The 16292-nt window shown below is 65.4% G+C and overlaps 5 protein-coding genes across 5 annotated transcripts; 3 read left to right on the forward strand and 2 right to left on the reverse strand.

Moving 5' to 3' along the window:
• Positions 1-1045: 1045 nt before the first annotated feature.
• Positions 1046-1477, forward strand: CHLNCDRAFT_19220 (hypothetical protein; the record flags this gene model as incomplete). Its single annotated transcript, XM_005851070.1, has 2 exons — positions 1046-1213; positions 1343-1477. The coding sequence occupies 2 exons, from the start codon at positions 1046-1048 to the stop codon at positions 1475-1477; spliced, it is 303 nt and encodes a 100-aa protein (XP_005851132.1).
• Positions 1478-1795: 318 nt separating this feature from the next.
• On the forward strand, positions 1796-4656 carry CHLNCDRAFT_19411 (hypothetical protein; the record flags this gene model as incomplete). Its single annotated transcript, XM_005851071.1, has 12 exons — positions 1796-1939; positions 2102-2183; positions 2297-2355; positions 2482-2577; positions 2712-2873; positions 3008-3125; positions 3252-3331; positions 3512-3577; positions 3769-3917; positions 4056-4135; positions 4218-4291; positions 4441-4656. 12 exons carry the CDS (start codon positions 1796-1798, stop codon positions 4654-4656), a joined length of 1326 nt encoding a protein of 441 aa, XP_005851133.1.
• Positions 4657-5037: 381 nt separating this feature from the next.
• On the reverse strand, positions 5038-8357 carry CHLNCDRAFT_137722 (hypothetical protein; the record flags this gene model as incomplete). Its single annotated transcript, XM_005851365.1, has 12 exons — positions 5038-5246; positions 5348-5572; positions 5667-5803; positions 5903-5979; positions 6088-6246; positions 6383-6418; positions 6545-6646; positions 6763-6831; positions 6978-7079; positions 7300-7374; positions 7562-7996; positions 8160-8357. The coding sequence occupies 12 exons, from the start codon at positions 8355-8357 to the stop codon at positions 5038-5040; spliced, it is 1824 nt and encodes a 607-aa protein (XP_005851427.1).
• An 815-nt stretch (positions 8358-9172) lies between these two features.
• Positions 9173-10529, forward strand: CHLNCDRAFT_56681 (hypothetical protein; the record flags this gene model as incomplete). Its single annotated transcript, XM_005851072.1, has 4 exons — positions 9173-9334; positions 9572-9743; positions 9888-10018; positions 10269-10529. The coding sequence occupies 4 exons, from the start codon at positions 9173-9175 to the stop codon at positions 10503-10505; spliced, it is 702 nt and encodes a 233-aa protein (XP_005851134.1). The 3' UTR covers positions 10506-10529.
• Positions 10530-11778: 1249 nt separating this feature from the next.
• Positions 11779-13318, reverse strand: CHLNCDRAFT_17231 (hypothetical protein; the record flags this gene model as incomplete). Its single annotated transcript, XM_005851366.1, has 6 exons — positions 11779-11817; positions 11963-12056; positions 12233-12465; positions 12661-12760; positions 12917-13128; positions 13262-13318. Coding segments are annotated over 6 exons (735 nt in total), but the record flags the coding sequence as incomplete, so codon positions are not given.
• Between the last annotated feature and the right edge of the window lie 2974 nt (positions 13319-16292).

The raw sequence follows: 16292 nt of genomic DNA on the forward strand, positions 1-16292 counted from the left end.
CTTTGCGCTTCGTCGTGTGCTGCAGTGCCTGCCCCTCCCATTTTTTTCATTAGGCGTGCAATGCCACTGCTGCTGGTCACGGCGGGAGTGTGGATCTGCAGGTTGTGCTGGAGAGTGTGGGCATGTTCACTGACTATGCATGGGTGTGGGGCGGGCTGGGCTTCCTGGCCGGCTGCTACCTGCTGCTGGTGGGCCTGGTCTGCGGCGGCTTTGCCTTCACGCCGGTGAGCCTGCTGTGCCCTGCGCCCTTCTCGCTTCTGGCCCCAGTGCGCTGCTGGCCCGGTGTGCCCGCATGCCTGTTGCCGGTGTGGGCCTGGAGGGCCCCTGCAAGCTGCTGCAAGCTGCTGGCAAGGAAATTTTGTCTGCCCGGTTACCTGCAGAGCCCCGTCAAGGTTGCCACTGTGGCGGAGGCCAGCAAGGAGCGAGGCGCGTCCGCTGAGGCGGCAGAGGCAGGCGCCGCGGTTCCCCGCAGCAGCAGCGGCGCCTCTGATGCACAGCTGGCTGCCGCTGCCACTGGCGCCGCGGGGGAGCGGAAGCAGGGCACGGTGGATGGCGCAGAGGGGGGGGGCGGGCAGCAGGGGGGAGCAAGGGCAGAGCGGGCCATCTGCGGCGCTCAACATCCCCTTCACCCCCATGACTCTTGTCTTCAAGTGAGCAGTTGGCGCAGCCGGGCTTGGGCAGCGTTTGGCTGCCTATCTGTCCCACCCCTGCCGTCCGCCCCCGCTCCCATCCCCTGCCTGCCTCCACAGCTCCCATCCCCTGCCTGCCGCCCCTTCTTTCTATTCCTCGAACCGACCTGCAGGGAGATCTCCTACTTTGTGAAGAAGCCTTCCTGGAGCAAGGCGGCCGAGAGCAAGGCACACCCCGGCACGATCCAGCTGCTGCACGTGAGCTGCCAGCCTGGCAAGCGCAGCACGGCACCTGGCAACAGGTTCAGGCAGCCCATCAGCAGTGGAGCATGCACAGACGCAAACTTCCCTGTGCTGCTGCCGCCGCCGTGCAGAACGTGAGCGGCATGGTGCGCCCCGGCCAGCTGACGTGCCTGATGGGCGCCAGCGGGGCGGGTAAAACTACCCTTTTGGATGTGATCGCCCAGCGGAAGACGCAGGGCATCATCGAAGGCGAGATCAGGCTGAATGGGCACCCCAAGCAGGAGGGCGTGTGGCGCCGCGTGAGCGCCTACGTGGAGCAGCAGGACATCCACACAGAGACGGTGCGGGGGCGGGGGGCTGCTGAATTTGGTACTGGAGGTCTTGGCAGCCTGGCATAATGCGGTTGTCGGCTGAGATGCCGCTGTGCAGCATGCGGCCACTCATCTACTGTCCCCCAGCCCCCTGTGCAGGCCACGGTGCGCGAGGCGCTGCTGTTCAGTGCTCGCTTGCGCCTGCCCTCCAATGTTGGCAACGTGGAGATCGCCAGGTGGGGGTGTGCAACTTACCTCTGCCGTTCTGCATGCCAGCCCTCCAGCCATGCCTGATCTCGCCCGCTGGCGGGGTGAAGGACCCTGTTGGTCTTCCCCTGGATCGGCCGGCCGCAACTTCCTGGGCCATGTGGTGGGCCTGGTTGAATTGCCTGGCCTGGCCCAACAGCTGGTGGGGGTTGGGGTGGGGGGGGGCCCGCAACGGGGGCTGGCCCCGGAAGCAGGGCAGGGGGTTGTCCTTCCTGTGGAAGTTGGGGCCCAACCCCGCCTTCTTCTTTAGGGAGTGAGCGGGGTGCCCGGGATGGCAGGGGGCAAGCACGAGGAACGACTTGTTAGCACTTGCTTTGCCCAGTTTGGTGCTCCATTTTGTGGCTGATGAAAGACACTGCCTGCCCTCTGCGCGTGCCTGTGCTCAGCGAGCCGACGTCGGGCCTGGACGGCCACGCGGCGGCGGTGGTGATGCGGGTCACCCGCTCCGTGGCCAACATGCAGCGCACCATCTGCTGCACCATCCACCAGGTGCGGCTCTGTGCCCTCTTGCCTCTCCTGCAGCCCCACAGCAGTTGCATTGGAGAGTTACATGTATGTCTCATTTACATGTGGTGCATGGTGCTGCTTCCATCGTGCGCACCACGATTTCCTGCGTCCTTCTCCCTCGCAATCTGCGTCCGTTCCTTGCAGCCCTCAGCGGAGATCTTCTTCAACTTTGATGCCCTGGTGCTGCTGCAAACAGGAGGGAAAATGATGTACTTTGGCTCCCTGGGTGAGGCAGCAGACAGCAACTGGCCCCGCATTGGCAGCAGCCGGCAGGGAAGCTGGCGCGGTACATGCTCTTGCACCTGCTCTGCGCTTCACGCCGCTCGCTGCCACCTGCAGGCCACGAGTCGGCTGATCTCATTGCCTACTTCTCAGCAGCGGGCGTGCGGGCCATCCAGGTTTGTGCCTGCACAGCAGTGGGAGTCTCATCAGTGTGGCAGCTGGCTTGGTGTAGCTGCTGAGGTGCAGCTGCTGAAGCCGCTTGTGTGCTGCTACTGCTGAGGGCACCGCACCCCTGTGTGCAGCCGGGCGAGAACCCAGCCAACTGGATGCTAGATGTGGCGGGCGGCTCTGCTGCGGGCGGCGCCAGCAGGGGCCCCGACTTCATTCAGCTCTACCAGGTGTGGTGGGCAGGCTGGAAGCCCTGGTCAAGCGATCCTGGTGCAGCTTTGCATTGGACCGAGGGCCGCTCCTGGGCGATTTCACGCATCCCTCGCTGCCGCTGCCTGCCTGGCTGCCTGGCCGTGTGGCGCAGGACAGCGAGCTTCTGTCCAGCAACAGACGGGCCGTCGATGCCGCTTGCCAGCCCGAGGGCGAGCCGCCATCGGTCAGCGGCGGCACCTATGCCGCCACCTACTGGCAGCAGCTGCGCGCGCTGCTAGGGCGCCAGGCTGTACGCTACTGGCGCCTGCCCCAGGTGGGGCGGTGGTCAGGGGCGAGCAGCAGTTCCAACTGCATTCGTCTCCCTCTCATCTGAATGGTGGCTACCACCCCAGGTGCCACTGCTGCTAAAGGAGAAAATGCATGTACTGCCTGCCTGCCTGCCTGCAGTACAACGGCATCCGCATGGTGGTGTCGATAGCCTTTGCCCTGGTGGTGGGATCCCTGTACTATAAGCAGGGCCAGGTGCCCGCCGGCGGGACCACCACCAATGTGACAAACGTCATGGGTGCGCCCCGCCGCCGCCTCCCCGCCTGCCGACTACAGCGTGGGCCAGCGGGGCAGCCGTGCAAAGCCCAGCTGACCAGGCTCGCAGCGAACGTGCTGCTGCTGCTGCTGCTGGTCGCCCTTGCAGGCATGCTGTTCATGGGCCTGTCCAACCTTGGAGCCATCAATATGCAGTCGGTGCTCATCGTGGCGGCGGCGGAACGCACAGTGAGCAGGCCCGCCGCCTGGGCAGGAAGGGGCAGGCCACGGCACACAGCATAGCGCGCACAGCCAGCCTAGGCAGGAGGGGGCAGGCCGAGGCGTACGGCACAGCACGCACAGCACAGCCCCATCCCTGCCCTGGCTGGCTTGCGGCCCAGCGTGGTCTTCTCTGTGCGGTACGTGCAGGTGCTGTACCGCGAGCGCGCCGCCGGCATGTACTCGGCGCTGATGTATGTGAATGCCGCCGCGCTGGTGAGTGCGCCGCCCGCTGGCTGGCATGGGGAGCAGCCCGCCATAATGCGGCAGAGCGCCATGGTGTGGCAGAGCTGCCCTCCCCGTCTCCGCTGCCTCGCTTCCTTGATTATTGAGCGCGTGCATGTTTGCTCCGCCTCCCCTGAAGCCTGCACTGACCTGTTGCCTGCCCCGTGTGTGCAATGCTGCAGGTAGAGCTGCCTTACCTTGTGGTGCAGGTGTGCCTGTTTGCCCCCATCGCCTACTACATGGTGGGCTTCAAGGCGGCCGCCGGCAGCTTCCTCTTCTTCCTCATGACCTTCTGGCTGTCGCTGCTGGTGTTCACCTACTTTGGCCAGATGTGAGCGGCGGCTGGCTGGCTCCCGCCGCGGCGTGTGGCGGGGTGGCCATGGCCGGAGCGCTGGCGGGAGGGGGCGCCGCTGGAAGGCTGGCTAGCAGCTGACTGCATGTCGTGCCTTTGTGCCATGGAGCCCTGCAGGTGCCTGTACATCGCGCCCAATGTCCAGGCCGCCCAGGCCATTGCTGCCACGCTGTCGGGACTCTTCGACGTGTTGAATGGTGAGCGGCCATCCCTCCTCGATTTCAATCTCCCCCTGGCATTGGGTGTGGAGGATTGAGCCGGCTGTCGCCGTGCCTGCAGGGTTCTACATCCCGAAGCAGCTCATGCCCGTCTGGTGGCGCTGGTTCTGGTACTGCAACCCCGTGTCATGGATGGTGCGTGCACGCACCATCCGCAGCCTGCGCTGCCCCGCAGGCCGGTCCCATGGCGCCGCGTGGCCTGCAGCCCGCCTGCCCGCCTGCCAGGCTGCTTGCCAACGGTCATACCATGCTGTTCCCTGCCTCCACCGACGCTTCCCCTGCAGGCGTATGCCGTTGCTGCCAACCAGCTGGCGGGCGACACAACAGAGGTGTCCACAGCAGCAGGGCAGACCATTACCGTGCAGGCCTTCCTGGAGGGGACGTATGGCTACAAGGCCAGCTTTGCCTGGCCCGCCATCGGCATCCTCGTGGGCTTCCTGGTGGGCTTCCGAGCCATCTCCACCCTGGCGGTGCGCTTCCTCACCTTCCAGAGCCGCTGAGCTGGCGGCGGCTGGCTGGCGTGGGCGCCGACGCAGAGGCGACTGTGCATGCAGGCAAAAGCAGCCATAACACCCACACACTAGACACTCATTGATTCAATTTTACAATTCAATCCCCACAGATTCTTTCTCAAATTTTGAATCGGTCAACCTACTGCCCAGCCCCCTTGCACTGCCCCCCCCCTTTTGCACATGTTTCTATTGCTGGAGTATGCGCATGCCTCACCAACATCAGCCGCTATTCTCAACCATCCAGCGTTTGATGTAATCCACGCCTGCTGTGCATGCTGCGGTTACAGAGGCAGTTCCTGTCAAGGTACACTCACCTTACATGAAGCACGATCATGAAAACAGCCAGGCTAGCATCCTGTAGCAAGCAGCCTACGTGTCCCTGGCGCCAGCCTCAGGTCCTGCAGGAGCAGCCGGCCCCGCGCTCCCGCCGCTCCCACCAGCGCCACCTGCCACAATGCCCACAGCCGCTACCAGCAGCTGCCTGAGCTCCTTGACCTCCTCACGCAGCCCGGCCAGCTCGCTGGCGACGTCGCCGCCAGACCCGCCAGGCCCCTCGCTGGCCGCATCGGTGCCCTCCCCTGCGCCAGGCGGAGCAGGGAGGCTCCCCAGGAGCGCCTCATCCTGGAAATGTCTCAACATGGCACCCCCTACAGGGATCCCCGGCCTCCTCCCAGCCCACCTTCCAGCAGCATGCGCTGGTATGTGTCGGGCGAGCCGCCGCCCTGCCCCAGGTACGCATCCAGCAGGGACCCGCCGCGCCAGCGGATCGATGGCAGCGCAGGGTCGGGCGCAGGTGGGAGGCGGTGAAGCTGATGTGGCGGCCGCGGGGGCTGCGGGGTAGGCTTGGGAGGCGTGGCAGCGAGCGGCGGGGCCCCGGCTGAGGCGGCGGCTGCAGAGGAGCGGCCTGCAGCATCGTGAAACCAGCAGCCGGATAATTAGCATGTGCTGCCTGGGCGACTCGTGTCAGCGAGGCTGCGCCTGCCAGCGCCCATCCCTACCCTGCAGGCCCTCTGCCTCCTCATCTCCCAGCGACTTCCACAGCCTGTCCAGCTTGATCGCATCCAGCTTGTCTGGGTCAATGCGCAACGCATGCAGGTAGCGAGGGTGCATCTGGGGCCACAGGCGGCGCAGCAGGCTGCACGCAGCAGGGGAGCGGCGGCGGCGATGGTCGCAGAAGAGACTGGGGCAGGCGAGGACCGAGCGCTCCTGCATTCGATGTTGCTTTCTTTGTCACCTGGGCGCGGCATTCTCCAGCTCATCGATCACCATGGCCTTGCTCAGCAGCTGGCGGGCCTCCACATCTTGAGTGACCTGCCGGGGACGGCCAGCCACGCCTGGCTCTTGCCAGCCAGCCAGCCAGCCAGCCCCAGCAGACACCGCGTCGCAGCATGCCATTGAAAATAAATCAACAGGCCGCACCTTTTGCAGGGTGGTGGTCATCAACGACACCAGCAGCGTCATGAACACCATTGTGAAGCAGAATATGAAGGAGACGCCCAGCAGGCAGGCGGCCAGCGGGTGTGCCACGTGCGGTCCGTACAGCAGCGTCAGATTCGGGTCCCCAGCCACCCAGGACACCTGCGGCGCGGCATCTTGAGGAGTTCCGTGCCACGGCCACAGGGCGATCTTCACAGTGCTGAAAGCATCTGGCAAGAACGCAAGCAGGAGGCAGCTATGCACAGCCATGGCATCACAGCCCGCAGCCGCTGCGTACCATCGTGATGAAGGACCGGCCCAGGCCAGCAAACTCCTGCGCACACAGCGGGCAGTGCTTGCCACCAGAAGAAGGCACTTGAGGCAGGGAGGTTCTGAATGCCGCCTGCCGGCAGGCGCCGGCAGGCAGGCATCCATGGGGTCAACTTGAAGCCGGCCTCACCCTTTGGCCGTCGCCCCGCGCCCTGTCTTCCCCAAACAGCACGTAGAAGGCGCTGCCGAATCCTGCCATCACCAGGACCATAAAGCAGATGTAGGAGCGCAGCTGCAGCGAGGGTAGGGAAGAAAGAGCTGGTGCCAGCAGCTTCTCTGGTGTTGCGACGGTGTGCCAGCTCAGCGCGGCGGGACATGCAGGCACCAGCGGGCGGACACAGCACTCACATCGCGCAGCACTTCCTTCAGGTCATCAACGAAGGCAAAGCGGGTGGCGGGGAAGACGCGGCTGTAGAACTGTGAACGCAGGCACAGGGAGGGAGGAAGGCAGGGGCTGTGTTGAAAAGCAGCACGGCGGCACCACCCTGACAGTCGAGGCAGCAGCAGCACGAGCCGGACTCCCGGCCCTCTGCAGCTGCCACCACATTCGCACTGCGACTGACCTGCAGCCTGAACAGCAGCAGCACGCACTGCACGGCCCCCACCACCGGCAGGATGCGGGGCCCAAAGGGCATGCGGCCCAGGTGCAGTACCACGATGGCGGCCTGCGTCGGGGCAGCGCTTAGTTTGGCAGCATGAGCGGGCAATGCACACGAACGGCGAGGCAACTGGACCACAGTAACACTGCCAGGTATCGCCAGCTCGCGCCTGCAGGGCATAAGTACTCAGGTCCAGCAGCCTCCACAGGTCCAGGAAGTCGGCCTTGTAGGCCATCGCAGAGCAGGCCTCGGCGTAGAGGAAGGGAAGCATGGCTGCCGTACCCACCAGCTCCGCCGCCACAGCCACCCTGCCGTGCCAGGTGGCCAGCAGCGCAGGCAGCGACAGCTGCGCGTCTTGCACCTGAAGGGGCAGCAGCATGCGGGGTTGCCTCCCTGCTGCAACCTTTTGACAGTGCTGTGAGCATGCCATGCAGCCATCATCGCCGTCAGAGTGGTTGACGGCAGCCCATGTGCGCAGCCATCATCTAGAAAGCAGTGTGGCACTAGCACATGCATTACATAATGGTGAAGGCTGCCCTCACACCCACCCGCTGCGCCATCGCCCATGTGTACACCGCCACCAGCCACACCACAAACAGCGCCAGCTCCCCCACCAGCATCTTGCGGCAGAACCGCCACTTCCAGTCGATCACCGCCTGCACCGCCGGCAGCTGGAAGGTGGCGGCGCCGCAGCCGCCCGCCTGCCAGCGGCGGATGAGCGGGCGCAGCAGGCCGCGCCCCGCCGGGGCCGCCGCATCCCGCACGCTCACGACGTAGGTGCTGACCGGTATCTCGGAGCACCACTCCTCCCCAGGAGCGGCCCCCGCCGCCGCCGCCGCCGCCTTGCCGCCGCGGCCGCGACCCGCCGCGCAGCAAGGGCCCAGCTCCTGCCGCCAGGCGGCCTCATAGTCTGCCAGCTCCGCTTCCTGCGCGCCCAGCGTGGCCAGCTTGTCCTCGCCCAGCCGCCCCAGCACCAGCTTGTCCTGCGCAGCAGGAAGGAAGGGGAGGAAGGGGAGGGGGCACACATGAGGCGGCTCGCCCCTGCACTTGCCGAGACTGTGCCGACAGGCAAGGGTGCCTCGGCAGCAGGCAACGGGCTCTCAGCCACCCATGGACACACACCGCCACCCGCCACCCCGCGCTCACCGGCAGCGTAAACTCGGCCACCTTTTGCACCCCTGACTGCTGCAGCGTGGCGATGACGGCGTTGGGGGAGGAGCGGATCAGCTCCTGCACGCTGGGCCCCTCCTTGGCGGGCATCGCCACCACGTGCGCCCACAGCTCAGAGTGGCGCGCGTCACCCAGCAGCGCCTCCCGCTGCTCCGAAGTTCCGGCGCCCGCCATGCTGCTGTCGGGGTCGGGGTGCGCCCTGCCCTGGGCGGGGCCTTGGATGGCCTAGCCCTCAGCAGGGTGCGTTGCTGCCCGTCCGTAGCTGCGGCGCCCCTGCTGGCCTGCCGCCTTGGACACCCGCAGCTCCAGCCTTGGACAACCTTGGGCGAGGGGATGGGGCACACAGAGGGGCGCGATGGGGCACACAGAGGGGCGCTGGGTCTCAAAAAGGCAGCCTGAACCCCCTTTGATGTTGATGCTTGCCAGTGGGGAGCAGACGCTGGGTTTGTCTCTGGGCCAGGCACTGCGTCAATTGCGCAAGAAGACACCCGCACGAGCAGCAAAGGTGTTCAGCGCCCCGTCAGCACATTGCTGACCCACCAAAGTTGAAACACATTTTGACTTGGCAACCCTCCAGATCCTCGCAGATTCACGCCATCCAGGAGTTTGATTGCACCCGCCCTGTGGCGGCAACCCGCATGTGCCGGCATGCAGACATGCCAACGCCAGGCGGCCAGCGGGCTGGCTCCATATGCCCTACAGAGCTATCCATCAGAGTCTGCCCTAGTCTGCCAGTTTGCGAGACGTGCGGCTCGGGGAGTTTTGCAGCAGAATCCGGTCTGTTTTCCAGACCTTTCTACAAGCCGCCGGCCTGGAGCCCCTATCTCATAGGAGCCGTTATCCTCCCCAATCACCCTCTTTCCCGGCCATCGACAGGCGCGGCCTTCATTCCAGCCCCACAGGCGGGCCATCGCGCCGCCCGGCCGCCACTTTGGTGAATGCCGCCCGTCCACTGCGTGAGCTTCGTGGCCGAAACCAGCTCGGTGGACATGGAAGGCGCCGATTTCTCCATGGGCGAGCTGGTGTTCCCGCTGGAGGAGCACGAAGCGCCGAAGACTCCAGTGCCGTTTGAGGCGTCGGCGGCCGCCGCCAGCGACACCCTACGCCTTCTGGATCGCCTACTTGAGCCTGATACCGATGCGCATTCAATGGTGCGCTTGGTGTGCCGCATGCATCATGCCAAGTCCGGCGGTTGTTGGCTCTGGAGGGCTGGCGGCGGGGCCTGCGTACGCCTGCATTGAGCTTCAATGCCCCCAAGGAGCCTCGATGGGCCCGACGGAGCCACCTGGGAGGGTCTACCACCACCGCCGCACACGCCGCTGGCGCTGCCGCCGCCCGCCCCACTGCCGCTGCCTGACCCCGCTGCTCGGCCCCCTCTCCTGCCGCAGCTTGCTCGCCACGTGGAGCTGGCGGCGGGTGGAGCACACCGTACGGACCCCGCCACCCTCTGCCAGCTGCTGCAGCGCCTGGGCTACAGCGCTAAGCTGCACGAGTCGACCTCCCCTCTGGCCAAGTTCAAGCGCGGCGTGCGCCACCAGTACATCACCGTCTGCCTGCCCAGTGAGCCAACTCGCCGCCTGCACGTGCCGCGCTGCTGGTCCGGGTGCACGCACACCTGCGTCAGTGGTGTGACCCGCACGTCGCCACCCGCTCGCGTGCTCAACCCCGCCTCCCCCGCCTCGATGCCTGCCCCTTCCCCTGCAGACACCAGCACCACGGGGCTGTCTGGGTACATAGTTGACCCCAACTTCCGTGACTGCTTCTGCATCGCACACCCCACCCCGCGCTACGCCGCCGTGCTGGACGGCGTGCCCGCCGCCGTGGTGGCCGACAGGGTGAGCACTCGCCCCCCCGTGGCTGGCAGGGTGCGGGCCACATCACGGGCCGCGCCGCAAGAGCTTCTGCTGAGCAGTGGCGTCTCAAGTGCTGGCTGCCTGCTGCTGCTGTCCCACTTGGGTCGTCGCCCACTGACTGCGCATTGCGCGTCGCCTGCCCCTCTTTACCGATCCGCCTGCCTCGACTGAACTGCCCGCCCCTGCCTGCTGAACCCTCCCCCTGCCCCTGCCTGCTCCCCGTCCCCCGCAGGCCTTCTTCTACCGCGCCGTGTCCACTCTGAGCCGCGAGATGGCGCTGTCGTTTGTGCAGCAGGGCGAGGACCTGCCGCCCTGGCGCACCGCCCAGGCGCTGCTCAGCCGCTGGCACCTCAGCGGCGGCGACGCTGCCGCCAGCGGCCTGGGCGGCTGCAGCACCTGGGCGCAGGCGGCGCCCCAGGGCCGCGACCTCTTTGCCGCCAAGCGTCAGGCCGCGTACGGCGCCGACTGAGGCGGGCCCGTGAGAATGATGAGGCGCAGGCTGGGCGCCAGCGGCGGACACGGCTGCCCCTTGCGGTAGCTGCCGTACCCGCGCCCACGCCCACCCACCTCTCTCCCTCCCACCAAAAATACAAAAAAAATCCTCATCAGCCCCGCCCACCCGCACCGCCACCGCCGGCAGAGCTGGCCGGCCAGCCACCCCCTGACGACCCAAGGCGTGCCACCACGCCCAGCTGGCCTCCACCCCCACCACCACTGCCATCGCCCTGATGACCGCCCCACCCACATCTCGATGCCACCACCCACCAACTCCCCTTCCGCCACTCGCGACTACGCTACGCGCCACCTGCACAGCCACCCCGTGACACACACCCTGCGCATCGCCACTCCAGCCGCTGCCGGCTGCAATGCCGGCCCGGCGGCTGCTGCGCGCCGCCCCCTGACCCATGCACACCGAAAAACAAAACCCAACTGCCGGCACTTGTTGCTTCACTGCGGCACCTTTCTTTGCGGGGATTTGAAGCTCCTGCCCAGCCCGGCTCTGCCTTTGCAGGCGGCCCCGCAGCAAACTGCGGTTAATGCTCCCATGCGGCTCCTGGTCAGCAAGCCTTAATCAGTATTGGTTGGACTTAAACAATGGTTCTTCTCATTGACTCACACTGAAGCTGCTTCGCCGAATGTAACAAGCGAAGGCACCATCGGTGCGGAGACAACAGGAAGCAGGCAGCTGGCGCAGGCTGGGGCAGCATGCTGGTGTACAGAGGTTTGACTCACATGGGATGCATGGCAGGGGTTCGAAGGAACAAACAAGCACACAAGGAAGGACATTGGTATTGCGGATTGGTAGTACAGATTTCAGGAAGGTCGTCGTGCAGAATGGCATGCCCGGGAGCTAGGCACAGCCCCGCTACTCTGCCACGACATCGGGCAGCGCCTTTCCCTCCACCGGAGCCTCCTCCCCGGCCTCCTGCGGCTCCACAGGCAGCGGCTGCGCAGGCTGCAGGCTGTGCAGGAACTGCTGGAGGGCTGGCCAGTACTGCTGCGCATGGGTGTCATAAGCATCCAAGTGGCGGGCGCCTGCGGGCACGTGGAGCAGAGGCATCGCTTACAATGCAGCCCATTGGAGCAACTTAATGCACAAGGGCAAACCGAAGGCACTGGCAAGGCAATCCCCGCAGCAGCGGTGTGTGTGTGTTGCGCGGAATGCATGCATGCAGCGTGTGTGGCGGGCGGCACTTGCCTTCGATGTAGGTGATGGACCAGGGCTCCTTCGGGTGCACCTCGAACAGTTCCTTCATCTGAGCCGGCGGCAGCATCTCGTCCTGCACGGCCCAGCAGCGCGCATCGCGAGTGGGTCGGGCACTCCGCTGACCCACCCACTTGTGCCAGAGCTGCAGGCGATGATCTGGTGCCGGGATCAGCGCTTGCCGGCGCTGCCGGCCAACACACCCCAGCCCATCCTCGCACCTCCAGGGCAGAAAGGAAGAGGGTGGGCAGGTCCGTGAGCTGCTCCAGCAGCACCTTGGTGTTCCAGTGGTTGCGCACCAAGAAGTTGAATGGCCTGCGAGTGAGGAGTGTGAGAGCAGGGGGCCACGCATGAACAGGCAACATGCAATGCATGTGCCATCAGGTGCGGGGCGCGCAGCAGCTTGCAGGAGCCGGCGGGGCGCAGGAAGTGTTGCCACGCACTCCGGCCAGTTGCACACAGCAGCGGGGCGTGCAGCAGGGGCTACCCACTTGCCGGGGCCCACCAGGGGCCTGAGGAAGGGCATGGTGTGGGGCACCAGGTCGAGGATGCGGGTGAAGGTGTTCTCCAGGACCAGCCCCGCCACCTGCGGCCGCCGCCGCACCGCCGCGTGCGCCGCAACCGCGCCGCCCAGGGAGCGGCCGAACAGCACGACGCGGCGCGGGTCGAGGTCGGTGCGGCGCAGGATGTGATCCACAGCGCACTCGGCATCCAGCCGCAGGCCCTGCACAGAAGGGTTGACCGGTGGGGCTGTGGGCAGACACGTGGCTTGTCACTTGCGATGAGGCGGGGAAGATGAGAAGCAGGAGAGGGTGGCATGCCGAGCAATAAAACACGGACGGGCGAGAGTGATGCCTGCTGCTGCCTGCGATGCGGCCAGCCAGGCGGCCAGGCAGGCGGGGGCGGCAGGTTTGCGCACCTGCTCGCTGGGCGTGCCCTGGCTGCGTCCGTAGCCTCGGTAGCTGAAGATGAAGACGTTGCAGTCCAGGAGGCGGGTCATTGGCTTGAGGAAGGGCAGCCTGCACCGAAGGTGCGGGTTGTCAGGAGCAGCGGGTGCCAGAGCAAGGAATTCACTTGGAGGGCTGCCCTGCCAGCTGGCTTGCTTAGCCAACCACGACCTCCACCATCCCAGCACTCACTTCATACACAAGAGCACAACTGACACGCCCACACACCTGAATGCCATGTTCCCCGCATTCTCCTGGAAGAAGATGACGGTGGGGGCGGACCGCCGCCGCTCCTCGCCCCAGTGCGGCGGCCACATGAGCCAGGCGTGCAGGCGCAGGCCGTCGGCGGTGGTCAGCCAGACATCCTCAAAGGCCATTTGGAAGGAATCGGGCAGGTACGGGTAATCGCTGGGGATGCCCGGCAGCCGGGGCACGTAGATCTGCGCAGGCATGGGCGCATTGGAGGGATGGGCCCAGGGCGCAGGCTGGAGAAGACGTGTGGCAATGGCAGGGGAGGGGTCAAATCGCGGCTGCAGGAAGGCAGGAGAGCATGGAATGGCTGCGGTCACTCACGATCTTCTCTTGGAGGAAGTAGAGGAGACCCAGCGCCAGGCCCGCCACGCCCCCAAGCTATGTGTCGCAAGGAGGGCGGCAGCGGCAGTGAGGAGGGCTGGCAAGCTGACCCAGCCGCGCAGGCAGGCAGATCAAGCCCTGCGACAGATCACTCACTGCTGCCGCGGCCCTGGTCAGCAGCTTGATCCAGTCCATGGAGGCCAGCTCAAAATCAGGCCTGCACCACGGGTGGTGGGTGTCAAGAGGCGGCGGTAGACGGCGGGAGGCCAGGCCCTCGAGCGGCAGCGCGGCTGGATGGTTGTGCCGTCTTTGCCCGCACGCCCCGCCCAGTGCACCTGTTTACCGGGACGCGAGAGAAGAAGGAGAGCACACCCTGATCGGGAGTCCGCAGAATCGCCTCCTTTTGCCTCCTCAGAGTCTGCTAGCGAACACCAGCTCATAAATGCATGCGAGGCAGTAGCACAGATAGGAGAGAATGGAGGAAGGCAGTACAGGCGGGGCGGGGCGGGAGAGCGCCGCCGCGGTGAGAGCTGATGGCACCAATCCAGCCTCTCGCTACGGGACACCATTACACCATCTTATGCCGGTAGGTGGATGCTGCCTTTCATGCACCCCCTGCATCAGTCCTCGTCGCTGCTCAACTCGTCCTCGCTGCTGCCCCACTCTTCGCTGCCGCCCGACTCTTCGCTGCCGCTCCACTCCTGTGAGTCCTCACTGCTGGACTCGTCTTCACACAGATCAGGGAGCAGGCCTCGCAGCTCGGCCCACCACTGGTTGCTGGCGCCCTCAGCATCAACTTGCTTGAGCGCGGGTGTGGTGGCTGCAAGGTTGGCATCTGCAGTGCAGGTGCCCATGGCAGCGGGAGGCCGCGCCACTTCGGCTGACCACCAAACTATATAAAGGTCACAAGAGCCAATAGCCAGGCCAGCAGCTGCCCCCACACGCACCTGGCAGCACCAGGCCCTTGCCGATCTTCAGCTTGGTGAGAGCCGTGAGAGCTGTCAGGGGCTGCTGGCCCCAGTCAAACCCGCCCCACTTCCAGCCATCGTCGCCCTGCAGCTGCTCCAGCGCCCATGCCGCATCATTCACAACATCCAGGCTCCGCAGGCTGCGCAGCTGGGTCCAGTCGGGAGGGAGGCTGACAGCGCCCACCATGCACAGCCGGGTGAGCGCTGAAATTCCCGCCATGGCCCGCAGGTACACCCAATCCTCCCAGTCGTCCACATATGGCCACTCTCCATCGGTGTCTTCGGTGCCCCAGTACGAATGAATCGCCAGCGCTGCCTCAGTCAGCTCGGGAAGCTGCTGCAGCATGGCCACTGCTTGCGCACTATCGTTGTCAATGCATGTGTACAGGCTCAGCCTGCATCGCAGCCCGCAGCCTGCCACTGTCAGGTGAAAGGGTTAATGAAGAGCTTGCACCTCCGAGCCGGCACTGCGCCAGTGTGCCCTGTCCAGATTCCTTGGCTACGCAGCCCACCTGAGGTCCTTCAGCGCAGGAAGTGAGCAGCACAGGGTGCGCACGGTGTCGCTCCAGTCAACCATCAACTCAAGACTGCGCAGGCCCGTGGCGCCTGTCAGGCACCTGACAACATCCACAGGCGGCGACAGCACACGGGCCTCCATGTAATACTCATCTTGCCATTCCCGCCTCTGGCGATAGTCCAGGCACAGCTGAGTGAGCTTGGGCACCACTGAGGCTGCTCCGCTGCCGCTCCAGGCAATCCTAGCGCCATTGCCAGTGATGCTGAGCGTGCGCAGGTGCCTGAACCGCCGGAGCACTGTGAGCAAGGGCCCGGCGCACACAGCATCCAGCTGCAGCTCCCGCACTGTGGGCGGCAGCACCGCCAGCACCCCGCACCACAGCACCGCCTGCAGCAGGGAGGGAAGGAGGTGAGGGCGTTGCGCATCAGAACAGGAGATCCGGAGCCCTACACAAATGTTGTCACAATTGCATGGTGCAATCCACGCTGGCAGCCTCACATGCTCCCAGCCACCCTCCAGCCGTACACGCCACGTCAGCCGGTCCAACTGCGATGCCGCTTCCAGCACGCGCGCTTCCTCGCGCACATTTTCATCGTGACACTCCTCGGCAATATCAACGCTGATGGCCTCATTTCTCCAGCGGTAGATGTTCAGCCCGCTCGGAGCGGCGATGACAGCGGTGGGCCACAGGTCGGGCACGGCCTCGATGGCGGTGCACCAGGCAGCGCAGGTGCGGACCAGCGCCTGCCTGCAGCATGTTTGGAGAAGGAAAGTGTGTGCGCTAACAGCAGGCTGCCACCAATGCGAGCGGTTCACCGCCTGGCGCAGTGGGCGGACGTCAGAGCGGCAGCTCCAACAGCTCGGATGCTGCCAAGGTCCCCTGTTGCGGGCGTGCTCTTCACCTGTCAGCATCTCCCACCTCTCCAGCGATTAGCTGCACCAGATCGGGCGGCAGATCGGCCCAGTAGCACCTCGTCTTCGCAGGCATGGGTGTGGTAGGCCCAAGTGGGTTGATGCCTAAAGCTGACGTCAACCAGGATGATAGCTCAAGCCGCTTGCTGCAAAACAGGCAGTCTTGGACTTGGCCACACCCAGCGAGGTACAGGCGGGGCAGGTGGCCGGATCCGCCGCCGCCCTTCCTCTTCTCTGCGCTCTTATCATTGATCTCACACACAATGCGCTAAACAATGTCAAGCACGCAGCAAACAACGGAGTCAAGCATACATTGATGGATACAGGTGCACGCGGCGCCGTTCCTTTTCTGTCCTGCCTACGCTCGGCCTGTCGAGCTGCCGCTAGCGCCTTGCACACTTACTTGTGGCCGGCACGCCAGTCAACATGGAAGCAGGCGCAGTACCTTGCCGCCCTGCAGGCGCTACACCGCTGGCAGCTGGCGCCCAGGCAGGTACCTCGGTAGCCACGTTGTAGCAGGACAGGTAGGAGCAGCTGCAGGCTGGTGCCTCCATTTTCCAGCTCCAGCTGCTCCACGCATGCCGGCAGCGTCTCATTGTGCAGCGGTCGAGCAGTTCCAAGGAGGCCCTGCTGT

This window comes from Chlorella variabilis (genome assembly GCF_000147415.1).
Source record: "Chlorella variabilis unplaced genomic scaffold CHLNCscaffold_2, whole genome shotgun sequence".
Classification (NCBI taxonomy): Eukaryota; Viridiplantae; Chlorophyta; class Trebouxiophyceae; order Chlorellales; family Chlorellaceae; genus Chlorella; species Chlorella variabilis.